General features: G+C 37.7%; 3 protein-coding genes and 1 pseudogene across 5 annotated transcripts; 3 read left to right on the forward strand and 1 right to left on the reverse strand.

Moving 5' to 3' along the window:
- The first annotated feature begins 312 nt into the window (after window positions 1–312).
- On the forward strand, window positions 313–8,974 carry LOC306861707 (F-box DNA helicase 1-like). 2 transcript variants are annotated; one of them, XM_079404121.1, is made up of 21 exons: window positions 313–457; window positions 647–808; window positions 905–1,392; window positions 1,536–1,666; window positions 1,995–2,127; window positions 2,289–2,479; window positions 2,692–2,766; window positions 3,230–3,312; window positions 3,390–3,558; window positions 3,689–3,908; window positions 4,028–4,115; window positions 4,279–4,365; window positions 4,541–4,677; window positions 4,813–4,909; window positions 5,149–5,312; window positions 5,497–5,572; window positions 5,798–6,001; window positions 6,109–6,234; window positions 6,772–6,878; window positions 6,986–7,120; window positions 7,931–8,974. In XM_079404121.1, the coding sequence occupies exons 1-21, from the start codon at window positions 439–441 to the stop codon at window positions 8,096–8,098; spliced, it is 3,060 nt and encodes a 1,019-aa protein (XP_079260247.1). In that variant the 5' UTR covers window positions 313–438; the 3' UTR covers window positions 8,099–8,974. The 2 variants fall into 2 exon arrangements, with proteins under 2 accessions (XP_079260247.1, XP_079260246.1); XM_079404120.1 differs by having other exon boundaries at window positions 336–457; window positions 899–1,392; window positions 7,931–8,876.
- A 390-nt stretch (window positions 8,975–9,364) lies between these two features.
- LOC306861877 (glycosyltransferase 8 domain-containing protein 2-like) lies at window positions 9,365–12,770 on the forward strand (annotated as a pseudogene). Its single transcript has 6 exons — window positions 9,365–9,383; window positions 10,748–10,834; window positions 10,916–11,116; window positions 12,096–12,200; window positions 12,357–12,444; window positions 12,631–12,770. The product of its transcript is annotated as a glycosyltransferase 8 domain-containing protein 2-like (transcript).
- Window positions 12,771–13,433: 663 nt separating this feature from the next.
- On the reverse strand, window positions 13,434–20,255 carry LOC306861553 (endoplasmin-like). Its single transcript, XM_079403890.1, has 18 exons — window positions 20,051–20,255; window positions 19,110–19,212; window positions 18,660–18,801; window positions 18,459–18,575; window positions 17,838–18,169; window positions 17,622–17,733; window positions 17,408–17,527; window positions 17,196–17,312; window positions 16,967–17,104; window positions 16,806–16,883; window positions 15,978–16,043; window positions 15,573–15,842; window positions 15,244–15,489; window positions 15,004–15,140; window positions 14,310–14,388; window positions 14,068–14,223; window positions 13,895–13,987; window positions 13,434–13,715 (listed from the first exon to the last, which is right to left on the reverse strand). The coding sequence occupies exons 1-18, from the start codon at window positions 20,097–20,099 to the stop codon at window positions 13,689–13,691; spliced, it is 2,382 nt and encodes a 793-aa protein (XP_079260016.1). The 5' UTR covers window positions 20,100–20,255; the 3' UTR covers window positions 13,434–13,688.
- A 391-nt stretch (window positions 20,256–20,646) lies between these two features.
- LOC306861878 (tetratricopeptide repeat protein 41-like) lies at window positions 20,647–27,486 on the forward strand. Its single transcript, XM_079404364.1, has 16 exons — window positions 20,647–21,386; window positions 21,518–21,615; window positions 22,136–22,316; window positions 22,399–22,616; window positions 22,784–22,947; window positions 23,042–23,519; window positions 23,625–23,855; window positions 24,180–24,339; window positions 24,441–24,589; window positions 24,849–24,976; window positions 25,084–25,276; window positions 25,392–25,542; window positions 25,711–25,860; window positions 25,955–26,076; window positions 26,828–26,954; window positions 27,036–27,486. Exons 1-16 carry the CDS (start codon window positions 20,728–20,730, stop codon window positions 27,436–27,438), a joined length of 3,612 nt encoding a protein of 1,203 aa, XP_079260490.1. The 5' UTR covers window positions 20,647–20,727; the 3' UTR covers window positions 27,439–27,486.
- The last annotated feature ends 11 nt before the right edge of the window (window positions 27,487–27,497 follow it).

A 27,497-nucleotide genomic window follows, 5' to 3' on the forward strand; every position in this document is an offset into this window, starting at 1 on the left:
ATTGGTTCACAACAAAGAACAGACAAACAAATAAATATTGTTAAGATGAGTACTGCAGCAATATTACAACATTTATTTATTTTTTTATCTGCATGCCTTCCTTTGCCGGGCTTTATATATCTTACCGTTATTCTTATTCCACCGTTGATATTCAAGACTCTTGAGCTTCCAGAAGTTTAAGAATTAACTTTTGAATTGCCAAAAATATTTAAACCGAATGCTGCGTCTGTCCAATCAGAATCACGGATCCTAGGGAGCCGTGCGAGTAGTAATCGCAGAATTTATTAGAACTTTTATTTTGAAGTAAGATCCGAACTTTTAATTTGTAGTGACGCAGAGCGGAAATGGAACACTTGTTGAAGTTGTTGTGTTTGTTTGGGTGGACTGAAGTTAAATCTGTGACATCAGTGGGGTGAAGCGTCTCGTCGTTTCTAAATCATGGAATCGTCCATGAGAGGTAATATTTACAATTACATTCTTTGTTTTGCAGTTTTTCCCTCTTTGCACGTCATGTTGGTTGTTAGAATATTAATTTAAATGGACAGACGCCAGTCAAAGCTCGCATTTAACTCGGACCTTCTGGGTTTTATCTGTGTTTTATGTTGTTTAAATTGCTTATTCGGTGTCTAATGTGTCTTTTATTTAGGAAGGGCCAAACGCAGGCACTTGGGGCCCTCAGAATGTGATGATCTGGTGCAAAGCAACACAGGGAACGAGTCTCTCACACAGCAATTTAATGTTAACCTCAGCAACACGGGTCCAAACCGAGGACTTCAGCCCAGGACCCCTATCAAAAGAAGCAGACAAGGTGTTGTTTTATTTGTCAGTACGTTTTTCATCTTTCTGCACGAAACAGTGCTCACTTTGCACTTTAACACATGTTAATTTTGCTGTTGAGCTTCAGGTGGTGTGGGACAACAGAAAGGCATCACCAGTTTCTTCTCCGTCACTGGAGTCATCAGCACCAGCCCCCAAAAAGGAACCAAGACTCCGGTGAAAGACGAGGAGGAAGAACAGAAACCATTCGGGCATCTTAACCCAAAAGAAGAAAATGTAGATGAGGAGAAGATTGAGGATTATATGGAAGGAATCACTGAGGACATGTTCGATGAAGACTTTGAGGTAGGAACCACGTCTGTCAAAAAAGAAGAAGAATCGTTAAAAGTTACAGTGAGAAAAGAAGAGGATGAGGAGGACCTGGTGGAAGCCCTCCCTGATGCCCACTATGGGCTTCTAGGAGTGCAGGGAGGCCAGGAATTGCCCAAGGGCCATGTCCAGGATCTGCCTGAGGAGGTCCTGAGGGAAGTGTTCGCACACCTCCCAGCGGATGACCTCTATCGAAACATCAGCCTGGTGTGCCATCACTGGAGGGACGTCGTCATGGACCCCCAGGTGTGTTGTTGATGCCTTTCAAACATTACATTGATTTAATAATAACATTGAATTTTATTGAAACTTTGTGTAGGTGTTACTTAAGTATTTATTTAGATGTGTTGGTGGCATTATTTTGTGACATCTCATGGTTTCTTCCCTAGTTTCTGCCTTGGAAGAAGTTGTACTGCAGATACCGTAAGCGGCAAAATGAGGCGCTGAAGGAGGTGAAGTCTATCCTTGATGATAATCAAATTAACAAAAAGGATGACCTGTGTCTTCTCAATATGTTGAGGTAAGAATGCATAAGTAAAGCAACCACGGGACTTATTATTTGTGCTTTTGAAGCACAACAGAAAGTGCTTCCCAACCCCCACTTTCACACCTATGGCTCATTTTGAAGTCTACATCAGAGCTGCTGATAGAGATCAACTGTAGCTTAATGATCTGCTGATTGCTCAGTTTAAACTCAACAAAGCACATCACATCACATCACATCACTTTCAGATGATATATAAATCCCAATTTCAAAAAAATTACCTTTATGACTGGTTTTGTGGTCCATAGCCTATATATTGTGTGGTGAAAATCTCATTGTGCATATTTTTTACATGTTTTTTCAGGTACATGTCTCAGTTCAAACACAGCAAACGGGTGAATGTGAAGGACGTGTTGGCATGTGTGAAAAGACATCAACTCTATGCTCAGGCTGAAGCCTGTATCAAAGACAGAATCCCAGACATGGTGGATGATGAGGTAATGAAATCTCACAGTTCACAATTTCTGCCACTACTAATTTAGTGCCTTGTTTATGTTGCAACAATGTGCATATCTTGTAAATCTGCAGTATAATGTGCGTCCAGTTGCACTTTATTTTTATGTTTTGATATTTAACTGATTATCCACATGCATTACAGGGTCCAAACCCTTGGTCTGTTATGGCCCTGATGTTGATTTTGGCTGACGGAGTGAAAGATGTCTTGGACCTGGTAGCTCTCTTGCGGAAGTCTGGGTGTCTGCTGACAGCAGGAGGAATCTCAGAGTACCTGTGGTCCATGGCGACTTTGCTCCTGGCAATGAAAAAGAACAATATTAACATTAGCAACAGGTGAGAGACCAGTTTAAAGTCATTTTTCTATAAGTGGCCACAACATCTGCACAACGATCAGATGTTGATTTATAGCAGCTAAGGAGTTAACATAACAACATGATTTTCTGGTCATGTGACTAGCCAAACATTTGCAAATACCTAGTACAGAATGCTTCCTGTATTTTGCAAATTGATTTAAATGATTCTTCACTTCTTATACCTTCATATAGGTGGCATTACAATATCTTCTATGTACTGCACTTAATGGAGAATGCTCCTCCTCCTGCGGGCTTGCAAGACAACAGGTGGGAATCGAATTTGGATATAGTACTTGTGTATTATTTACAGATCAAAAGTTTTGGGTCAGAACAATTTTTTATTTATTTATTTAAATTTAAGTAATTAATTTAATTCAGCAATGATGCATTAATCTGATCAAAAGTGACCGTAAAGGCATTCGTAATGTTACAAAATATTTGTAACAATACAAAAAAGCCAGTTGGACTTTTGAACTGCTGAAAATTCAGCTTTGCTATCACAGGAATATATTACTTAGTTATTAAAATAGGAAATGGTTATTTTGAGCTGTGCTAATATTTTACAATAGCACTGTTTTTATTATATTTTGTTCAAATAAATGCAGCCTTTGTGAGCATTAAACTTTTGAACAGAAGTGTATATATTTAGTACAAAAAATGTATGATAATTGTGAAATAATTTTATAGCATATGATATAACGGTAATGATGATTTTCGTTTTCATTCTCAGACAGCTTATCACTCATGAGCAGCAGCAGATACTCAACCATGACATTCAGAATAACCACATTATTAAAATAATGGCTTTTGCAGGTGAGGATAAATCATTTAAGTTATTTCACAGCAGGAACTGTTTGAGTAGCATGTAATGCCGTTCTTATTTCTTGCAGGCACTGGAAAGACGTCCACACTTGTGAAGTATGCTCAGCAAAGGCCACACATGCGATTCCTCTACCTGGCCTTCAACAAATCTGTGGCGATGCAAGCTCAGCATTCATTTCCATACAATGTTGAATGCAGTACCATCCATTCAATGGCGTTCAGAGCTGTGGGAGTGAGGTCAGTTTATGCGGTATTTATGGGATCATTAACAGAGAAACATTCACTAAACAATAATTTATTTTTAAAGAACGAATAATGTTTTCAATGAGCTATAACCTGGATCATTTGTCTCTTTTCTGCTATGCAGGTATAAAAACATGAGGAAACTCTCCAATAATTTGCAGGTGTTTGATGTGGCGTGGGTCTTGCCTAAAGGACTCGGAGGATTTGTCAATGCTAAAGTGGTGACGCAAACACTCCACAATTTCTGGGCGTCAGTAGACCAGTGTGTTGGTCCGGAACATGTTCCATATAAGTACAAGAACACACACGGAATGCCAGAATACCCAGATGATCACCAAAAAATGGTAAAGTGAAGACAGCTTGTGCGTTTGGAAATGTTGTTTTAAGGGTTACCAAATTTTAAACAAATATTACAATCAATTAGTTTGGGTTTTTGCACATTAATATATCTCTTTCTCTCCAGGCATTTGCTGGTGTCGCACAGAAGTTATGGGACCAAATGGTAGAGCTGAAGTCCAGAAAGGAGAGAGTGTACAACATGACCCATGATGGTAATCACCAAAATTTGGATTTATCAGATATTTAAATGGTTTAACTCCAACTAATTTCCTTTCATGCTCAGTCACAATAGCAATAAACCCAAAATCTGCTTTCATATTTTTCTTAGATATTGTATCCGTTTCATGTTGTTTTACCTTTGATTGTTGTTAACAGGATATCTCAAACTCTGGCAGCTGAGTAAACCACAGCTGGACCGATATGATGCCATATTTATTGACGAAGCTCAAGACTGCACACCAGGTTAAAATAAATCTTGGTTTGGCAATTTCATCCAGATTTAGGTCATTTAAGGTAGCATTAAATTTAAATGGACTGTATTAAAGAGCTGAATTTTGTGATTTCAGATTCTGTAATGTGTTGTTGTGCTGTAATGTGAATTTATTTTGTGTTCTGTTTGTGGTCTTTGATTTTCCAGTCGTCATGGGCATTATGTTCTCTCAGAACTGTGGGAAAATCCTGGTTGGAGATCCTCATCAACAGATTTACACTTTCAGAGGAGCAGTCAATGCTTTGCACGCAGTTCCTCACACACACATCTATTATCTCACACAGGTATAAACAAAACCACAGGAAAATGAAATTACAGATAATATTTGTAGAGAAAGTGGGCCACACATAATTCTACCACTGTAATAAACGTGTTTGTGGGTAAATATGTTCTATTATGACCACTCATATTTTTCACAGAGCTTCAGGTTTGGATGTGAAATTGCATACATTGGTGCTGCAATATTGGACTGCTGTAAAAAAGTGAAGCAGATATTGGTTGGTGGGAACCAGGATGGTAAGTTTAAGAAGTTTTAATTAGGGAATTATGATTATTATATTTTTGCAAATATTATTAATAATAGTGGTAGTAGTAATATGAAATTGGTTAATATGGTTTAATAAAAATTAAATATTGCATTTTTGCTTAAAGAAAAATTGACCCTGTTGTTTTTGTTGTTGTTGTTGTTTTCTTCTTTCTTTTTTAATTGAAGTATGAACCTGGAAACAATAAAAATGCTATATGTCTTTTTTTAGGCAGTGTTCGAGGGGAGGACACACAAACATTGCAACATCTGATGCTGGGACAGAGGCTGCCAGAAGGGAGCGTGGCCATTCTGAGCCGCTGTAATGTCACAGTTTTCAGCGAGGCTGTCCGACTCACAGACGCCAACCCCACCTGCAAGATCTACATTGTGGGAGTAAGTACATTAAATATTTGTCCAACCTGGTAATGAATTATTTTAATGTGTATTTTAAACCTCAGATATATTCTAAACATCTCTGATTTTGTGCAGTTTTTCAGTCAGAGAAAGTTACGTGATGTGCAAAACATGGTTAGTGTTTCTTTAAAAAAAAAAAAAAAATGCCAATCTCTGATTTCAGGGTGTTGAAAGATTTGGACTGGAAAAAATTATGGATCTCTGGGTCCTGATGCAACCAGAGGACAAACGCAAGAATGGTGAGTCACTATCTTAAAGGTTTTATAATCTTAGACTCACTGTTTAACAAAATATCCTAATCGGATTGCTATAAATGGTTTCTGTAGTCTTTGCTGTATGTTTCCAATCTGTAAAGCTATTTCGGATTATTCAATTTATTAATACCTTTTTGGATCTTTGAAACTGATGGATGTTAAATTGTTTTTCTAAAGCTTGTTTTGTTTGGATTTGTTTCTCTACATTAGAGAGCCTTCTGATCAAGGATTACTTCATCCGAAGTTTCTGCAAAGATAAGATGGGTGGATTCAGAGGTCTGAAGGGATACGCCATGGCCTCGGAAGACCGCGAGCTGGAGGCCAAGCTAGCCGTGGTGGAAAAATACAACACACGCATTCCAGAGCTGGTCAAACGGATCTATGATCGCGCCCAGAAAAGCCCAGTTTGCGCAGGTGAGTGAAACTAAAGACTAAAAAGCACTGTTTTTGAGAAATACTCAATGATGGCTTGCAACCCCTATATACAATCTGAATACTTTTACTGTCTCTGATTGTGACAGACTTTATCCTTGGTACGGTGCATAAGGCAAAAGGTCTGGAGTTTGAAACAGTGGTTGTGACAGATGACTTCATGAAAGTGCCATGTGCTCGACACAACCTGCAGAGAGTGGGCGGTTTTAATGCAGGTTTGTGGCATTTCTTTAGGAATGTATGTTTTTTTTAATACAGTGTAGTGTAGTGTAATAATAAATGTGCATTATGTGCACATAATGCAATAAAGCCCAGCTCTTACCATTATTATAATCTGTATCTGAGCCTCAAAGTCAGTCTGGGCTTTAGCCAAGTGACCATCTGCACATCTGGTAGATCAAAGTGTCCATAAAGAGTGTATGTTTGTGATGATCTGTGATATAAATTCTGAGATAGATCTTAATGTATATGAGTAGTATGCTACAGAATCATGTACACTCTGGAAAAAAGGTACAAAAGCAGTCACTGGGGAGGTACTTTTTCAAAAGGTTAATTTTTGTACCTTATTTAGTCTTAAAGCGTGCGTATTAGTACTTAAATGGTTCATATTAGTACCATATTTAAAAAGGCTACTGCCCAAGTAACAGTCTCTTAGTTGCAAAAATATTTGCATAATGTTGCAGCTGACCAATCAGAATCAATATATGGAAATCCAGATATGCATATGGCTAATCTTTTCTCTCTGGCTGCAGCAAATGTCCCAGATGATGAGTGGAACCTGTTATATGTGGCAATCACTCGAGCCAAAAGAGTACTTTACATCAACAAGACCATCAGCAACATCCTCACGTTCACTGGGGTGAGTTATTGCATTTCAGCTTCGTTCTGATCTTTATAATCCAAAGAATATCCTGAAATCATGAATTTGAAGCATTCTTATTATTCCTGCCTCTTCGTCTTCCACAGGAGTACTCCCTAAGGTCAGAGCTGACCAGCACTCTGCTGAGTAAAGACCCATCTCTTGTCTGCTCCATTGAAGGCTGTGAGAACCACATCACTGCAGACACTGTCCTCAGCATGAGCAAACTTCCCATCAGATATGTTAGTGTCTTTTTCCACATTCATTTGTTTCTTTTAATGGGATCGTTCACCCAAAAATAAAAATTTGCTGAAATGTACTCGCCCTCAGACCATCCAAAATATGGAAGTTTTCTTCATCAGAACAGATATTTAGAAATTTAGGATTAAATCACTTAGTTACCAATGCATCCTCTGCAGTGAATGGGTGCCAGTAGAATGAGAGTTCAAAAAGATGATGAAAACGTCACAATAATCCGCAATTATTGCAAATGACTCCAGTGCATGAGTTCTTGTCTTTTGAAGCGAAAAGCTGTGTGCTTGTAAGAAACAAATCCATTATTAAATAATTTTAACTTTTTAATAATTTTTTACTTTTGGCTAAAATACGAGTTCATAATCCATAATAATGCTTCCTAATAATACTTCTTTCCCTGTTGTCCTCTAACATTGAAATCCACCGACGTATTTGTTTAGAACTGCTTTAGACTGCACACATTTCTCTTCTAATTCAGGCTTTTTCTTTGGAGAATGCAATATTTTGGATAGAGGACTCGTATTCTATCCAGAAAGACATTCATTGATTGACGAGTCATGTGGATTACTGTGGTGTTTTCATTAGCTGTTTGAACTCTCATTCTGATGGCACCCATTCACTGCAGAGGATCCATTTGTGAGGAAGTGACGTTATGCTAAATTTCTCCAAATCTGTTCTGATAAAGAAGCTTATTCTGATGGCCTGAGATGAAGTACATTTTCTGCAAACTTTCATTTTTGGGTGAATGATTCTTGCGGGTTCAAAAACTCCCTGTATTGATTACATGTGTGTTTCAGATGGAGAGCATGGACGCGGGCGGCGTTCTGTGTTTGACCTGTGTGGAGCAGCGTGTGGGACCTGCAGCCTTCCTGCTCTCTCCACCTGAACGGGTCAGATCCATGACCTATACTAATGAAAGAGTAGAGCTGCCCATCAATGTCGCCATGCTGCTATCTTTACTTTAAACACTACATTTAAGTGGCATTTTGCCTTTGTGTCTGTTGGAGTGATTTTGCAAAGTTCACAATTGTGGATTACTCATTTGTTTTATTTTAGTTAAATGTATTTTTAAGTATGTTCTGTAACTATTTTAATACTTTTAAACTATTTTTTTGCCAAACAGTTATTTTCCATTTTACTGGTTCTCCCACATTCTGACTTGCCCTATTTGGAAGACACTAAACAGTGACGTCAGTGTTTATCGGTGGAGAATAAGCAGTGTGTTTTTCTGGCTGGTCTTTTCAAGCCCTCGATAACTACAGTATTACAGCTGTTGTGAACGACACAAAAGTGAATGAACACTGATGTATAAGATTGTGTTTATGTCCACAGTTGACTTGTGGGAAGAATAACCTTTCCTACATATAGTTTTACTTAAAGACAAAGTGTGTAATTAGACTAACTTAAGTTTTGCACTTTATATTGTATATTCATTGTCTAATATAATTTTTTTCAAAGGTTTTTTGATGTTTAATACCTTGAACAAGCATGATCATAATTTATATAACCTTAAATTTTTTACCATTTGAAAAAAAGGTGTAATTTAAAATATTTTTTGTTTCAGTAGACATTTTCAAAGTGATTTGTGTGTCATTGAGTATTTGTCATCATATGTATATGTTGCACAGACTAAGTAAATATTGGGCAGATCTGGTGCAGGCTCACTGTTTATTAATGTTTTTTTCCTTTTTCAAACTTTTTGTAATATACATTAATGGTACATTATTTATAAAATGTGTTGACTCACCTCTTTTTTATGATAACCATCAGTGATCTATTTGGTTATCATTGTTGTGTATCAGTTAGGCCTACTTTGAAATAAAACTGATAACTGTGAGTTTAGAGCTTAGTGAAGAATGCTATCAGGAAGGAAAGGCTAGGAGACTCCCAATAAACAGTCCCACATGTGTGCAAAAGTCTCGAGAGACCCAAAATCCCTTTAGAAATGTGTCTTTAATGCGACCAAAAGAAAATAACCATTGAAAAGCTCATTAGTAAACAAAGTGCTCCATCAACACCAAACCAAAAAGTTCAGTTCTTAAAACTTGCTCACATTATTTGATTTCATTCTTTAATTGTGAAACATCTAATAGATCAACTAATTTAAAGTCCTATAATATTTTAAAGTACTTATTTTCATTTTCTAGGTTTAGCAATGCAAAATCGAACTAAATATTAAGTTTAATACCCCTGTGAGCCATCTTCTCGTTTACAGATGCTGATGTTGAAACATGGCTTTGTTGAGGAAAAGTAAGTAACAAATCCATGTTTTTCAGATTGTGTTTCCACGAATCCCCCCATGGATTTGTATATTGCATCACTCTTTCATAACACATGGAAAATATTCCGGTCCAGTCACTCTGAATCAGACTCCTGATACAAAATGAGAAGACTTACGTACATGATTTTAGATAATTCTCGTTGTGAAATCTCATGGATATCTGATGTCGGTGAGCAAACAGTGATGTTTTAGTGCCTCGTTTTGCTCTGCTGTCCTGCAAATCAGGAATGTGTCCTGTGTGTGTTTGTGGTGGACGAGGGGTCCGTCCCACTGGTCGTCCCAGAGTAAATGAGGTAACCAGGCAGATTAAACCCATAAAAGTGATGTATAGCAGCGGGGTCTCTAGAAATCCCACTCTTCTTATCATAACACATTTACTGAAGCCTTAAGCCTTAACTTAAGTTTATTAATTTTTTTATTTCCCATTCTTTTTCCGTTTTACTAAGGCCTTGACAAGAGGTATAAAGGCATGTTTTGCATTAGTCGAGGAATGGAAAGCAACAAAATACACAGATGTTTACTGTATCTTCTTCAGCCGACCTCAGCCTGGACAGCACTTACCACAACCAAAGAAAGTTATTTCAGATCTGATTTGCTGTATTATTTATATACTATTAGTATTATTTATATACTATTATAAAATTCAAATAAACACTGAAAATATAGCCTAACAACAAAAGCTCATTTAAAATATGAATAAATACTATAATAGTATTTATTCATATTTTAAATGAGCTTTTATTGTTATATTGTCAGTGTTTAATTTAATTTTAGTTTAAGTTTTTAGTTTTTGTTGTCATTTTGTTCTTTTAAAATATTTCCATATAGATTTAATTTACTTTTATTTCAGTTTTAGTTTTAATAATTGTGGTTAAAAATTTTAAAAATATTAAATAAATTATAAATTAAATAATATTAAAAAATATTACACTACAAAAAGGCAAGATTTTAAGTTTTGCTTGTTTTTTTTTTCTGATTTTTAACTTTTCATCTAATGTGTATATTTTATTCAATTTCAGGTTTATTTAAATGACCAAAAATGTTTTTTTGAATAGTTTTGTCTTCATTTTTAATAGTTTTGTCTTTAGTTTTTGCAAACAATAACAATACAGCTGGAAAAAACTATTTTCGTTCAGAAATTGCTAGTGAATTTCACAAATAATTACAAAGAAACATCAAGTAACACACTGATTTGAACCTGAAACTTTGAAGTAGAAAAACTGAAATTGTATTTTATCTCATCCCTCATACATAGTCATACAGTAACCTCTAGTGGTCATTCTTTTATTTCATATACTATATGCAACACAGTGCAGAATTTTGTATAGTTCAGTAATTAGGCTCCTAATTCTGCTCATCCTTGTGGCTTTTGCTCTTCTTTACAAAAAGACCAGACTACAGACACTGCCCAAGTATTCAGGTACACATGCAGAGTACTGATATGCAAGTAGGCTATGCATGTACTCAGTTTTTTATATTGATCTTATTGTGGTGTATGCAGTACTCAAGAAAGATGGGGCCAAAGCGGGTGTGGAGGACGAGAAAGCGACCGACACTGACATCTCTGTGGTCATCTGTGCTTCAGAGGAGCGTATTGGTGCTGCCATGATGCCATCACAACCATCAACGGTGTCTACAGCAACAGCCGTGCAAGCATTTTCTTCTACATAGTTACCCTGCGAGATGCCATCAAGAAGATAAGGTCTAATGCAAATGTAACACCTGCTACTGGCACTTGTTTGCACCCAACACATGAAGTAGTTTTTGTGTACAACAAGTCACTAAAAAATATTCTTCAAATTAAACACTGAAAGTAGTATTGCCATAAACCATTATGTGTCAGAATACTGTGTTTAATTGGAAGTTTAACCTTTGACAACAACAACAAAAGCTATGGGAATCATTTTCTCTTCCCTTTTGAAAGTGGATAAATAGATTTATTTGCATTTATTATGGGAAGTTGAATTTTATTTGCATTTAACTTTCTTCCTTTTGCTGTCAAGAACCACTGCAGTTATATTAAATGCTCACTGCATTTTTCTTGTTACAGTAGGCCTACATAATAAACTATATAGATAGGTTCTACTGTAGCAATACAAATGTAGTGAACATTTTACATATAGTGCATTTATATATTATATATAGTGTAATGTAATAATATAAAATTTAATTACATTTAAAATTGTTTTTATTAAAAATAAATATCAATAAAATATTATTAGTGCCAATTAACATAATGTACATCTTGTGAAACCTAGTTTTGTTGGGTTTTTATTTAATTTGTTTAATTTTTAGTAAATTAGTAATTTATTCGTTTTTTTCATTAGTAGTAATATTACTATTTAGGTTTAATTTATTTTAATTTAAGTTTTTGTTTTAGTTAACTTATTTTTGATTCATTTCCAGTTAGTAACTAGCTTAAGTTCATTGCCGGGGCAACATTTCATAATTTTCAGAGTGTCAAAATTCCAGGTTTTTCTTCTAATATTTATATTTGTTTTATTCCAGCTATATTTCAATTAACAAAAATGTTTTTAATAATTTAGCTTTAGTGAACAAATGTACATGTGTACATAATATATGTACGTAATATTTACATGTCTGAAAGAGAAATGAGAAACATGCTCAGCCAATAAATATCCTCCCATATGCCTCAATAACCATTTTTTGGACTCAAACAGGGAATACATAGAGAAGACCAAGCTGAGAAAAATCAAATACAAGATCCTGGAGTTCAATCCGATGGTATTGAAGGGGATTCATCCAGACCAGAGCTTCTGCACCCTGTGAGTTCTGCTGGGTTATGCTGTGTTACTCTAAACTCATTATTTCTAAAAAGTGACCAAATATATGTGAACACCCCCTTCTTAGACTTTTGTTTTAAATGTTGAAGGCTTTTACACACTAATTGTTTCTTAATCCTGGTTTCTTTTGTGTTGCGGCTTAACTTTGTGAGGTTCTACTTGCCACTTCTTGGCATTGAAAATCACGAGTGGATCGTTTACCTGGATGATGATGTCATAGTGCAAGGTGAAATCCATTATTACGTGTAAGCATCTGAAATTGATACTAACCTTACACTTGTACTCATGTTGCACTGATACAAAAGCTTTCATCATCAAGTTAATCATGTAAGCATGATCTCATATGACAAGTGCATGAAATGAAACCTCTTCACTGCAATAATGAATGATTTTTGTTACATCTGACTGACAGGAGATATACAGGAACTGTATAACATAAAGCTGAAAGCAGGACATGCTGCTGCGTTTGCCTCAGACTGTGATTTGCCCCCCACACATGAGATGGTGCGCAGTGTGGGGATGCAGGTGGGTATTTATGGATATATGTATTAGTATTTTTGAATATTGCCATCAGAGGATGGGTACATGGTGGTCATAAAGGGATGGACACGGTCAGAAACAATGCTCAGGTAGGCCGTGGCATTTAAACGATGCCCAATTGGCACTAAGGGGCCTAAATTGTGCCAAGAAAACATCCCCCACACCATTACACCACCAGCCTGCACAGTGGTAACAAGGCATGATGGATCCATGTTCTCATTCTGTTTACGCCAAATTCTGACTTTACCATCTGAATGTCTCAACAGAAATCGAGACTCTCAGACCAGGCAACATTTTTCCAGTCTTCAACCGTCCAATTTTGGTGAGCTCGTGCAAATTGTAGCCTCTTTTTCCTATTTGTAGTAGAGATGAGTGGTACCCGGTGGGGTCTTCTGCTGTTGTAGCCCATCCGCCTCAAGGTTGTGCGTGTTGTGGCTTCACAAATGCCCCAGGTAGTTTATCCCAGACCCCACAGGAAAATTCACCCTGGTGCGACCATGAACAATATTCAAAATTAAACTGATACAAATCAAAGTGCTGAGGCTACTAAAATAAATTAAAAACAAAAACGACAACTAAACACCAAAACTGGAATCCAGTTTTTTTTTTTTTTTTTTGCAGAGAGTTTGAAGATTGAGTAAAACAGAGACGCATGGTAAAAGACACACAACAAGGTCCTTTTCCGGAAACATTTAATGGTTCAGTGGACAGGAGTCAGCACTCCACAACTGGGTCAGTTAAATATTAACAAATTTACAATCATGGAGGAATGTAAAAAAAAAGAAATTTCAAACAAACGCTGTGCTTTAAAAAAAACAAAAAACAGCTCCTATCCCCTAACCCGCCCACACAGAGAAAAGATAACCAGCTGAGATCGCCATCTTCACTCTGCATCACAGTCCGACACCCCATCCCTCCCAGATTTACACTTCACAACTCGTCTTTGCCTGTGCCATCCTGAAATACAGAGAAATCCATGTGTTAAGACACATTAAGACATAAGGAAAGGTTAAAATAGCAGTTCACCCATGATCTCTCACCATGTTTGTTTCAAACCCCTTAAATTCTGAATTTCATGAATTAAGTATGGATTTGGAACAACATGAGGGTGAGTAAATGAACATTTCCACACTCACCGATTCTTCTGCTTCCTCATCTGCCTGGACCTCCTCCTCATCCTCGGCTTCTTCTGTCTGTTCTTCTGGTTCCTCTTCTGGCTCTTCCTCTACCTGTGGACACAGCAAAAGGATATTAAGCCACACTTCATTTGAACAACTTTCTTCTTAGCGGTGCTCGACTTTGTGTGCACCTGTTCGTCGAGATCTAGGTTCATGCTGAGCCTCAGCATACGCTCTATTCTGTCTCCATATGCTTTGGTGTCTGTGAGTTGGTAGCCGGATCGCAGTGTGGCAGTTTCAAAGAGCACCACGGCTAAATCTGCAGCGGTCTGATCCTCGGCATCTTCCTACAACACAAAGCACAATATATCAGACAATTTGAACTCCTAAAAGCAAGATTTTAAAATGAACTTAAGAGTTATGCTTGTCTTACTTGAACTCTCTTCAACATCTCCTTGATGAGAGGATGTTTGGGGTTGATTTCTAATGTCTTCTTTTGACTTGCGTAATAACTAGAATGAGAAAAAAAAAAAAAAAAAAATTACTTCGTTTATGACCATAGTTTGTAGAATATTTTTTTCCTTTTTCACATAGGAAGTGGTGGGCTGCACTGTCACCACAATTCTAAAGGTGCCAAGTCAAGACATTTATAGCACTTTATACAACACAGATTGTATCAAAGCAACATATCAGTGATAAACAGGAAACTAGCAGAATCAATTATAGAAACTCGCCTACTGAGACCATTCAGATTCTGCTGTAAAGCAGCTTTAAAAGACAGTAGTGCCATTATTTATCTCAAGTGTTCAGTGTAGGTTCAGTTCAGATCAATAAGTGTTAAGTTCGATTTTGAATTTGGTGTGGCCACATTTATCATAGTTTGCAAAAGTCTGCAAGGAAAATCCAATCATTTCAATGGGAATCCACACATTTGCACATGCAGATTTTGATACGGGTTCAAGTCTGTATAGTGACAATTGGCTTTTGCTAGCAATATTTCACAAAAATTCGCCAATGTGACCAAACCCTCAAAGTGTTAGATGTTGCCAGGTCTTTCCTATGCAGTTGCAAAAGGTGATTGCAACTAGAATTTGCAAATGCACATAACATTTGTTTAGAGGACGTACCTTGTGGAAACGTCTTTTCCTGTCTGGTAAGCCTGGGCTTTCATGATCCTTTCCATGTTGCCAGACCATCCGTATTGACTGGCAACCAGAGCGCAGGGAGACTTGGTCAGCCTCTGGGACAAAATAGCCTTCTCAATCTGAAACATGACACAGGGACAAACTTGTTTCAATTTATCTGCCACTTCTAAAACAGTCAGTTTATAATATGCAATACAATAAAGTCACTGAAAATAATCATACATTGTCCTTCAAGGACTTCTCTTTCATCCAGGTGGTAAGGGGTTCAAACTCTTTCTCCAAAGCTTCCCTCTTCTCCTTGGCCTTGTCGCTTTCATCGAATTTCACCCCTTCCTTCGCCACATTCTGGAAGCGTTTGCCGTCAAACTCAGGCAGAGCCTGGATGCAGTACTCGTCCACTGGCTCGGTCAGGTAGATGACCTCATGTCCTTTCTTAAGCAGCCTCTCCACGAATGGAGAAGACTCAGCCTTATCCAGAAAGATTACATGTTAATATGGAAAAAGAAGTGGCGTATCTTAGCAAGCAGTTCAGAGTAAAAACATTTAAACACCTCCTTCCTGCTGGTTCCTGCCATGAAGTAGATCTTGTCTTGTTTCTCCTTCATTCTCTCCACGTACTGCTCCAGACTAGACAGTGTGGTTTCGTGGTGGGAGGTCTGGAAGCGAAGCAGCTTGGCCAGGCGGGTTCTGTTGGAGTGATCCTCAATCACGCCCAGCTTAATGTTGGTGCCGAACTCCTTCCAGAACTTCTCATTGTACTGCTCCTCGGCGATCTTCTTGATCATGTCCAGGGTCTTGCGCACCAGCTTCTTACGGATGACCTGATGAACAAAGGCCCCAATGTGAGTGTTGAAAGTAGCTCAGTTGCTTGTACAGTAAGTACATTGCATTTGCATCATAACTGTACATAAACCATCAAATCAATGTTACTTTGATCTGTAACACAATGAGCTCACCTTGAGCAGTTTGTGTTGCTGCAGAGTCTCTCTGGACACATTCAGAGGCAGATCATCAGAGTCCACCTGAAAAATGAGAACAAACTTTCGGTCACCAAACATTCATTATAGTGATGCAGCGAAATAAATTGGCCAAAACTAAAAAACCATCCATATAATATGCCATTAAATAACATCCATACAAAAAATAAAAAATGTTTACAATTTAGTACTTATACAATTGTAATTTATTATTTTGAATTATTTTTATATTTTCAATTTATATGAACTATTTTGTGCATTGCTTTCATTCATTTACTCCAGTTTTAATCATTTCAATACTTTAACTTATTTGATTTCAACAAGTTGCCAGGAAAACATTTTTTTAAATTCCATCTAATAATTTATTCCAGTTTGTCCATCTAACATTTATTTTAGCTTCATTTCAATTAAAGCCAAATTTCAATAGTTTTGACATTTATAATAACACTGATTATTCCCTGGGTTAAAGTATTAAATGACGACTTTAAAATTAGTTCATTTCAAACACTTTGCAGAAAACAAATGTAACATACCTATTTTGGCAAATAAAATTACAGTTGTAACCTGCATTACATTAGCGCATGCATGCAATCTGCTCAAGAATGGAAATGCTCTTTACCAATGAGCCAATACACAGGAGGGCTATCACTTTTAGGGAAATGCAATGCAAACATGCATTACACATCTAAGAAATTTAATTATGCCACATGCTGTACGTGCAGAATTAGGATTGTTAATGTTTTTAGTCACAGAAATGTCAATGCATCCTAAATATCTTACTGGCTACACTTAGACAAAAGCACTTACAACGCCTTTGATGAAGTTGAGGTACTTGGGCATCATGTCGTGGAAGTCATCGGTGATGAAGACTCTACGCACAAATAGCTAAAAGAACCAAATTGGGTACAATTAATAAATCAAATACAACATGAGAATGCGTTCTTTTCCCTCTTGATTATCAAAATTACCTTGATGAAGTCATTTTTCTTGGTTCCATATTCATCGAAAAGGCCTCTGGGTGCAGATGCAGGGACAAAGAGGATGGACTTGAAGGTGACCTCTCCTTCAGCAGTGAAGTGAATGTGAGACATGGGCTCATCAGAGTCCTGAAAATTAAAAATGATTCCACTTGAACTGATCCAAGAATCCACAAAGGATCATAAGAGTTGATTGTGTGTAAAGCACAGGTTGTCTCACCCTGGAGAAGGTCTTGTAGAAGGCTTTGTATTCATCCTCCTCCACTTCCTTTGCAGGTCTCTGCCAAATGGGTTTAATGTCATTCATTAGCTCCCAGTCCCACACGGTCTTCTCCACCTGAAAGTAGTGATGAATCGTTCAAATCATTGAGAAAAATCTATAAGATAGCTTCTAATGATGTTTATTTGCATATATGCAGCTAAATACAGTACCTTCTTAGTCTTTGGTTTGTCCTTGTCCTCATCCTCTTCCTCAACCTCAGCTTCATCAGCAGCCTCTTCTTTCTCTGCCTCAGCCTCCTCCTCCTCAATGGGCTCCTCTACGGTCTCGGTCTGAAAAAGACACAAATCGATAAGTTCATGATGTCCTCCAGCTATTGGTGAACTTCAAACTAAAAGGTCTGGAGTCTTTGGTGGACACACTGACCTTGCTGCTCCATAAGTAGATGGGGAAGTTGATGAACTGAGAGTACTTCTTCACCAGGTTCTTAATGGTCTCCAGCTCAAGGTAGTCTGAAGCCTCCTCTTTCATCACCAGCCTGATGGAAAAAAAAAAAAAAAAAAAAAGAAAAAAAAAAACCTTCTTTAGTTACAGGTCACAATCTACACACTTTTTTGTGAATTTTTAAGTTCAACTGCTTACGTAATGGTGGTGCCTCTGCCCAGAGTGTCTCCACGAGGGTCGTCAATGACAGAAAACTCATTGGAATCAGATTCCCAGATGTGCTGGGTGTCATTGTTGTGCTTGGTGGTGACAATGACCTTATCAGCCACAAGGAAGGCAGAGTAGAATCCCACACCAAACTGACCAATCAGCTCAGAGGTGGATTGACCCTCCTCCTGCATCTCAGTCATCTTATTGAGGAACTCGCTGGTTCCAGATTTGGCGATGGTACCAAGGTTCTTCACCAGTTCTTCTTTGGTCATGCCAATACCAGTGTCGGTAATGTGAAGCATGTTCTTTTCTTTGTCGGACTGCAGAGGACAGACAAAAGATATAGGACTAAATATCGCATAATCTCAAAACTATTTACTAAAGAAACTAATAAAGTGTAAGTGTTTGCATAGCTAAACAAGGTGTTGAGTATCAAAATTAAGATATGAAAATGAAGGAAGGAAACGCTCCTCAATTTGCTTCACATGTGTTTGAATTTCTTTTGCAATGCAAATGTAAAAGCCATGTTATATTACTGTGTCCTGTGGAAAGTTTCAGTAAACGGGGTCGATCAGTAAGGGTGGGTTTCAGGACTAATTTTTAACACACCTTGATTTTAATAGTAAGCTCTTCATTTCCAGCAAGAGCATCTTCGTGGGTCAAGGACAACAGACGGATCTTATCCAAGGCATCGGAAGCATTAGAGATCAGCTCTCTAAGGAAGATCTTTAGGATGAAAAGTAAAGAATTAGCAAGTGTCGATCCTGTGTACAATTTGCAAAAACATGAATAACACGAAGACCTACTCACCTCCTTGTTCTTATACAAGGAATTGATGATCAGTTTCATCATCCGGTTCACTTCTGCCTTGAACTCATGCTTTTCTGCTTTTTCACGAATTTCTTTTATTTGTGAGGCGTTCAAACCATCTAGCTGAATGGCCTCTTCCTCCCTGTTGGAGAAAAGATGGAATCATGGAAGAGCACAAAGGACGCTTGTGACATCCTCTGGGGACTTATTACTATTTACTCTTGGGTATTGTGGATTAAGACAAATGCATCAACCAGATGTCCAAACCCCATTGGGGATCATTTGTGGTTTTCGTGAGGAGCTAAAAGTGAATATCAAAATGTAACCTCTTAGGAGTTTCGAGGTTTTATTTACCCCACTTTGAGATCGGAGTCTAAATGAAGAATTACAAAGTGTGAGGAACATCGCTTTAAAATGAATGAAGTTGTGCAAGTTCAAGTCCATACAGACCTCTGAACAACCTCATCATCTGTGCGGGATCCGTCTCGGCTCTTTCCAAGGTCCTCTTCTACTGTGCCGTCAATGTCAACGTCATCATCAGCTTTCACAGATGCTGTAATTATGCAAAACATTAAAGATTAAGAAACAACACAAATGATGTGAATGTGACCGTGATAAAGAGCACTTTAAAGCCAGACAGTATCTATGGGGTTACTTTGTAACTTAATATAACACACCGCACCAAGATACAACTTTTATTTGGATCACAAGTGTTTTATAACTTCATTCCTAAGTATATCTGCTCAAAGCCCCTATTGTGCCCAGCCAGCCAGGCTGTTTGTTTGTTGTACATGAAAATGCACTGCATGTGAAGGCAAATTTGATTAAAACTGTCCAGGTAAGGCTCTCCACACCTGAAACGTACAAATGCTCTTGATTTGTGCAAAAGCACCTTTTTTTATTTTGATCCAGAAGACCTCAGGTACATTTAAAGGCTTTGATGTGACAATCCAACATGGTCCAAGATCCTTGGTTAAATTCTTCTCTAGCCTTAATGTGCAATTACTACGCATTCTTTTATTTTTGCATTACTTTCATAATTATTTTCCATAAAAATCATTACTAGTACGATTACAATAGATTGCATCATCATTTCAACGCAATTTATCGTTTTAAGGTGCGATATGACTTTATATTAAAGGATATAATTATATGAAGGCCATTTTAATCTTAAGGAAACTTCCAGAAGCACATGCGAGTCAAATCCACTCTCCATGCTTTATTTCCTGTTCTGAAATATTCATCCATTTAGGAAGCGTTAACGTAACGTATGAAGCATTATTTAAAAAAAATGAAAATATAATACTCAAGTTCACACACTCAGTCAAGCTCAATAGCATCAAACTGCATAACGCGGTGCATTTCATGGCCATTTGATGAAACGTACTCACCGAATGCCAGAAGTGCACAGAGGAGACCGATAATCCACAGTCGCCTCATTGTTTTTGAAAGAAAAACGGTTTATTAATGAGACTCAATAGCAGATTAATGCCTTGAGAAGTTGCAGCGCCCTCCACACCTCGACGAACTCTTGCAGTGCGTAGAGATAGAAAGAGAAGTCGGCTATATGAACTCTTACGCTCTAGGGCTGTGCTCAGCCGGTATGAGCCAATCAGAGCACCCCACGCACAACACCGCACCAATCAGAGCGCGAGCCACAGCTGCTGTCTTCCAATCACAGCCTTACATGTCTGATTTCACACGTTCCAATCGTGGCTCGCGTTGATTGGCTCGACGGGATGAGCGAGCGTTTTAAAGAGATTTCGTCATAGACTGTGACTGACAGCTGATCTGGGAGCGTTGTGAGTTTTGTTGACGGCTCAGGGGAAACGGAACTAGGTGATACACAATCAGATTTAGTTTAGAGTTACGCTTTCCTTAACAACCAGTTGTTGACACGGTGAGAGACCACAAGAAAGTCACGATTTATTTCATATTGACTAAAGCTTCAGGAGAATTTTAATAGGCCTAACGTTAATTAAAATTAGCCTACCTTTTCATATTTTTTTGCATTTATTTTTGTTTTTCTTGAATGTAACTATTTCTGAAATTTAGTCACACACTAAAAATGCAAGGAGTAAATATCCAAGAAAAAAATATAGGAGAAACTTCCGACCTGGGGTTTCCTTTCTGGCCTTATCTGTGTTATGTTCCAGGTGATCTTCAAGAAGAGTTGATTTACCTGAAAACAAAAGTGTTTCCACATCTAGACACTCTTTGCCAGGCAAAAGGAACCTGTTTCACACCTGTGGACTTGCAGCAAAGCAAACAAGAAAGAAGAGATGATAAGCTTGATCTTTATGACCAGCTGTTGAAAATCAGTTTGGATCTCATTGACCGCTCGTCCTTTTTCATCTGTCTTCTCGGACACAGCTATGGACCGTGTCTGCCAGCAGAAAATGGATCTCAGTCTGATATCGGACCATGTTCATTGTCTGAGGTGGCGAGGAACTTGTATGTCGCTGCAGAGGCTGGTTACCCTTGGGTTATGGAGGATGAGTATCGCACATGTAGCCTTACGGAGCTGGAGATCACCAAGGCAGCCTTCATTGACAACAACAGAAGCTGCTTCTTCTATTTTAAAGACTGCACCCCACAGGACACAGAGGACGACAGCAGTGATGAAATGCGCAATTTCTTGAACATGCTGTCCTCTCAAAGCCAAAGCAAGAGACAGAGATTGAGAGATCTAAAAAGAAGGATCATAAATCATTGTCTTCCTGTCAGGTTTGAGTATACAAGTCACAGTGTCTTTAAACACAAATGCAGATTTTTTTTTTTAAATGCTGAAGCCCACTTGTGTATTGGGTGTTAAGAATTTTAATTGCATTTTCCTTTTTCTTTCCACTGTTTGACAGATTCTTCAAAAACCTCAATGAACTTGAGGAGATGATAAAGACTGACTGGGAAGGAGTCATTTGTGCATTTCATGAGGATCCAAAACATCCCTTCACAGGTAAGACTACATTTCTGCACCTGTTCTCAAAGTTATTTTTGTCACCTTATAAAAGGCCACAGTTCTGGACTTTTAATCAAATTAATTATATATTATTTGAATTAAATATTTTATTTTATTAATTTTATTTATGCTGATTTTTTATTATTTCTTTATTACTTTATATATTTATATTCAATTGAATAAAAGAATACATGTATATATCAAATAGAATAGTTGATAATTTCTATTATTACTTATACTAACTTATTACCTCAAATATTAAAAAATAATAAATACATAATTATATATGTATAAATGAGTATGTCTATATTTATATATATTAAGGGTCTCAGAGAATAAGTAATAAGTCATATTTTTATTTTTATTTACCCTTAGAAATTCTTTCTCTGACCTAATAATCAAATCCCAGGGAAAATTCATGAATTATCAACCTGATACTTTAATATTAAGTATATTATTATGGAATGTGACGTTTCAAGTCAGAGACACTTATGATGTTTGACTTGATTTGTTGTAGGATGGCAGGATTTATTCGATCTGCATTACCATGAGAGGCATGCTCGTGCATTGTGTGACTGGTTTGTGCCCTCAGTACCCGCCACAGAAATACTGAATGCATTAAACAAATTTATGGATGCTGTAACCCATAATGTAAAATCTGAGACGCACTCAAGAAATCCAGGAGCTCATTTCACATGGTAAAAACATAAAAACCCAGTAAAGTAGGCAAACTGTGTTTGATGGACATATGTTATGGGTCACATTTTTGTGTGCTTTCAGTGATCTTGACCAGAACAATTCAGAGGAGTCTATTTTACTAGTATGTGGTGAAAGGGGTTGTGGGAAGTCCACTCTGGTTGCATGGTGGCTGCGGTCCTTCTGCAGACAGAATCCTGATGTTCAAGTCATCTCTCACTTCTGTGGAACCAGCACATCCAGCACTGACATCAGGTCTATGCTTAGACAGTATACTGCTCAACTTCGGAGAGCACATTACGGTAAATTGCCTCATTTTTCCAGCAGAATTGTGTTTTGTTTATTTTTGGAGGTTGAATAATTGTGAATTTTTAAAATAAAATAATACAATATTTATGTAATACACATTTAGTGCATTATAAATAAAGACCAAATATTCTAATATTTTACATCTAATTGGTTTCTGCAGGTGATTTTCCAGACTGGGATGATAATTTGGAGGATGTGATTGAGTTTATGCACCTCCATCGGGCAGTCCAGGCATTTACTGCAGCAGCCAGTCTTGGTCCTTGTATTCTTCTTGTAGATGGTATTGACCTTCTGTCAGAAACACTCGGACTCTCAAAGCAAGAGGTGCTCTTTCAATCTCCTGTTTGACTGATCAAGTTGTCTTTAAATTTTTAATTTCAAAACAATAAACACCTTATTTCTGTATTTTGTTTTCCAGGTAAAGGCACTACGATGGCTGCCAGATGCTCTGCCTCCCTATTGTAAAATGATCATCACAACAACTTTCACTGACCTCACTTACAAAAGTCTGACCGGCAGGACCGATGTCCAGATTCTCAGCTGTCCCCATCTCTCCGATCCTAGTGTTCTGGGCAGCATTTTGCGCAAACATTTGTCTTTGCCTTACAAGGAGCTACCAGCCGGTGTTTTGCAAAGAGTTGTATGTAAAAAGCAGTGCCATAATCCGGCCTTTTTAGCTCTCATTGGCACAGAGTTACGGACATGTGGAGTGCTGAGGGAGAAGGAGGAAGAGATGGAGCTGTTGAAGGGGTATATAGAGGCTGATTCAATTCCAGAGCTCTGGGTGAAGGTCATTCATCGCTGGGTACAAGATTACTGCAGAACTTCTCCAACAGAAGATATTACTTCTTGTAAAGTCACTGAGGCTCAAACAAGCACTCCATCACTCAGGGCTGGTAAGTCCTTTTAATTTGATTTATACAAGCACGGTTATATAAAACCATGCTTGCCATGTCTTTATTAGTTAAATCTACTAAGTATTTTCTCTACATATCTCTCAGGCTGGGTGTGGGACACGCTTTGTCTTATTCATGTGTCTCGTGCTGGGCTGACTGAGCCTCAGGTTTTGGCTTTGCTGGAAGATCTAGGCTACTGTGGTAATTTGAGAGTCCAGGTTTTGGAATGGGCCCGACTGCGCTCTGCTTTTTGGCCTTGGGTTCAGGAGAAAACCAATGGTCTTCTGACCATCATGCATCAATCACTCAGCCAGGCTATTAACCTGTTGTTGCACGGTGTGGATGGTTTTATGTTATATGTCTTATTCTCCTTTATTTTATTTCTATCCTTGCCACAAAAAATAGTTGCTTTATGTAGCCAACGCTTTGATTAAATTTAATTTAAATTGTATAAATAACATAATTATTTTTAAAAAATTATTAAAATTAAAAATAAATTTAGAATTAAAAATATATTTTTAATATATGCATATAATAAAAAAAAAAGTTCTTCTGACACTGCGATTCTTGACATACATTAATATAGTCTCCCAGCATTAAAACAGAACAGGTATTTCCAGGGTGTTCTTACAGTTGTGCGTTTGTCTCTTTCACTTTAAGGTACAGAGGGTCACATCTCCTACCATCGGATCCTTGCTAAGTTTTTTCAGAATTCCAGTTTAGAGCTTTGTAGCTGGGCAAGAAAAATGGAAGAGATTCCTTGGCATCTCAAGCAAACTGGTTCATTTAAGGATTTGCATGATTTCCTCAGTGATCCGGCGTACAGTCACTCTAGTTTGTCTTTTTGAATAAAAATATTTAGCAAATTCAGCAACTGAGTTTTCAGTCAATGATGAAATAATTTCTCTATATTTTTCATAGTACCATGGAGTTTTTGTCAAGCAGCCTGAAACGAGACCCACAGATGACAACTGATCTTATACATTATTGGACACTACTAAGGGAGAGAGGACTTGACCCTGTGACTTCATTCCAGAGTCTGATGGCTCAGACTTGGGAGCATTTTAATGGTAAAACTTTGTATTTTTATTATCATGAGCAAATAACATTTATAAATAACATATATATATATATATATTTTTTGTAAGTGATAGTAATGTAAATTGTGTGAGTATTAGACTGTTTTATAAAATGTAAAGTATTCCAAGGTATTGCCTTCTAACGATCCTATGGAAGTAATAATTCTGATCTGCAGACACAGAAGAACAGAAATTATGACACAATGATCGCTTCTCGGAATGTTAACTAAACTCACCTGACCTTTCTTAGATGTTGACCCTCCAGATCACAGCAGTTTGTGGAGACTGTCATTGTTCTGCTGTAAAGTTCTGCTCTGTTTGGGTAAGATGCATCAAGCTGAGAAACTGCTACTGCAAGCAGATCAAATTTTCCAAAAGGTAAAAATAATAAGAGACACTAATATTTTGATATATGATTAGCTCTAATCATTGACAGAAATTGCATACATTCAAAAAATTAATTCACTTATAATCTGTTTTGATGGTTTCCTCCACATGATGTGGAGCTGGATAGTGACAGTATGAGGTTACTGCTCAAAGTGCAACATATGCTGGCAGAGCTTTATGTCCAAATGCATCTGCCAAAAGACACAGAGATGTATTGCCACAAGGGACTTGAGACAGCCCGGTCTTTTGCAGTATCCCACCTTGCCAGCTCAGAGGTCAAACTGATAGTTGGTAAGATGTATTTCATATTTCATCCTGCATGCACATAACTGTTATAAACAGACATGCAAGTTATTTCTTGGCAAGGGTAAATTTGAACGTGTGTAGCACTAATCTGCTCTTACAGGACAGCTGCTTTGTCGTCTGTGTGTGGCATTGCTGGAGGATAGACGGCTGCATGAAGTGCCAGGGATTTTCAAAGAGATCAGTTCTGCTAGATACATCTCTGGCCATCCTTGTGCTGAAGGCACAGCTATGCTACTGAAGGCCATTCACAAGTAAGATAAAAAGTTAGTTTTTCTCTCAATTAAATAAATTATGCTACATCCACATCAACAGGTGTCAGTATAGTCTATGAGTCGATGAGTCTATGACCACTGTTTTGCCAGTAAAATATACAGAAATGACTTGAAGTCCATTTTAATGCATTTTCATCATTTGTCAAGGTTGAGTCTTTGTGAGCCCAAGACTGCTGAGAAATGCTTTCAAGCTGCTTTGGCCAGCAGGAGGCGTTGGTACGGCCATGATCATCCTCTGGTAGCAGAAGTGGAGGAGCAGCTTGCAGATCTCTGGGCCAGAGCTCAAACCAACACAGAGTGAGATGCTTGCATTTAGTTACATCAGTCTGTCATCAAACCTCAAAGTCACATAATGTGGTTTCAAGGTCACTGGCTTGATTCTCACTTTTAGATGGATGCAGAGGAAGATGGTTGAATTGTACCGGCATGTTTTAAGCACTAAAGAGACTGAGACTCAGATGTTGCAACTTCCCACAATGCAACACGACCTTGCTGTCATTCTTATGAAGCTTGGTGAGTGACTAAATAGACTAAATAGCGACTGGTTGTGCCACTGCGCGCTTGAACACAAGAGTAACTTTTTAAGTGGCCTTGGTTTCAATGGCATATTTTTCTTGAAAGGTTTTGAACCAAACCAACCAGCTCCAAGATGAATAACAACTTTAGAACGTCTGATTTGAAGCTAAAATGTATTTGTTTTTGTTTTTTTTGTTTTGTTTTTTTGGGCAAAAAGAAGAGTGCTGTGTGTATATATTTATACATTTCGAGCCCGAGGATAGGATTGATTCAGATTTTTTTTTTTTTTTTTATGTTTTTGAAATAATTCTCTTATGTTCACAAGGCTGCCTTATTTGAGCAACAATACAGTAAAATAGTAATATTATAAAATATTATTACAATTTAAAATAACTGTTTTTGAATATATTTTAAAATGTAATTCATTCCTGTGATGGCAAAGCTACATTTTCAGTAGCTATTACTCCAGACTTCAGTGTCACAATATCCTTCAGAAATCATTTAGTTTACACTTTTTTTGATAGTCCGCTTTACACATTCTACTAATTATAAGTAACTTTGCAGCTACATATTAACTAACTCTTATTTTCAATGAAGCAATTGAAGTCATTCACTGCAAGTTTAAAATACCATAGTATACAAACAGATATTGAGATATATAAATTCAATTCTAAAAAACTTGTATGTTGTCATTTTGTCATTCTCTGTTCTGTCACAGATGTTTTGTGTATTTTATGCTGTCTGGCAGGTAAAGTGTTGTTGCGTAGCTGCAGTAGAGTGGACAGGAGAGAAGGGCTGGATCTGCTCCAGAGAGCTGCAGACATAAGGATTCGCCTCCTGAGCCTTGAGCACCCACTGACCCGAGACCTGGAGCCGTGAGCTCAGTTTCACTACAATATTGTATTGTAATCACACAAATGCGCTCTAAATTCATTTTAATCTTATCTCTTCTGCAGTGTTTCAAGCCCTGATATTGCAGGACAGAGGAAGCATGTTCTAAAGGTCATCGGGTCCACCTCAAACGATAAACTGTTACTAGATATGTCTACAACTGCTTTCAAGGAATCACACAGTGGGCTGCTGCAACAATCATCCTCTAAGTCATGTATAACACGACCAACTACCAAACTCCCTAGAAGCTTCACTACACAAACAGCATTGTGTTGCAACCAGGATGAAACTCTAGAAAGACCATGGACGGCTTTCCAGGTCTCTGTTTTTGGGCCACAGAGTGACATTCGGACTCTACTGCAAACAAGAAACGCTGGTTGGTCTGACCGGCGACGGTCCCTTACCAGATCAACCGGGGGTCATTCCCAGGCAGATGCATCATGCAGGAGGAAACTCTGCAATCATTGAACCCAGATGAGAAGACACTTTGTTACATAGTCAGAATAGCCATGTCTGTTCTGTTCTGT

The sequence above is a fragment of the Barbus barbus genome (assembly GCF_936440315.1).
Source record: "Barbus barbus genome assembly, chromosome: 42".
Taxonomy (NCBI): Eukaryota; Metazoa; Chordata; class Actinopteri; order Cypriniformes; family Cyprinidae; genus Barbus; species Barbus barbus.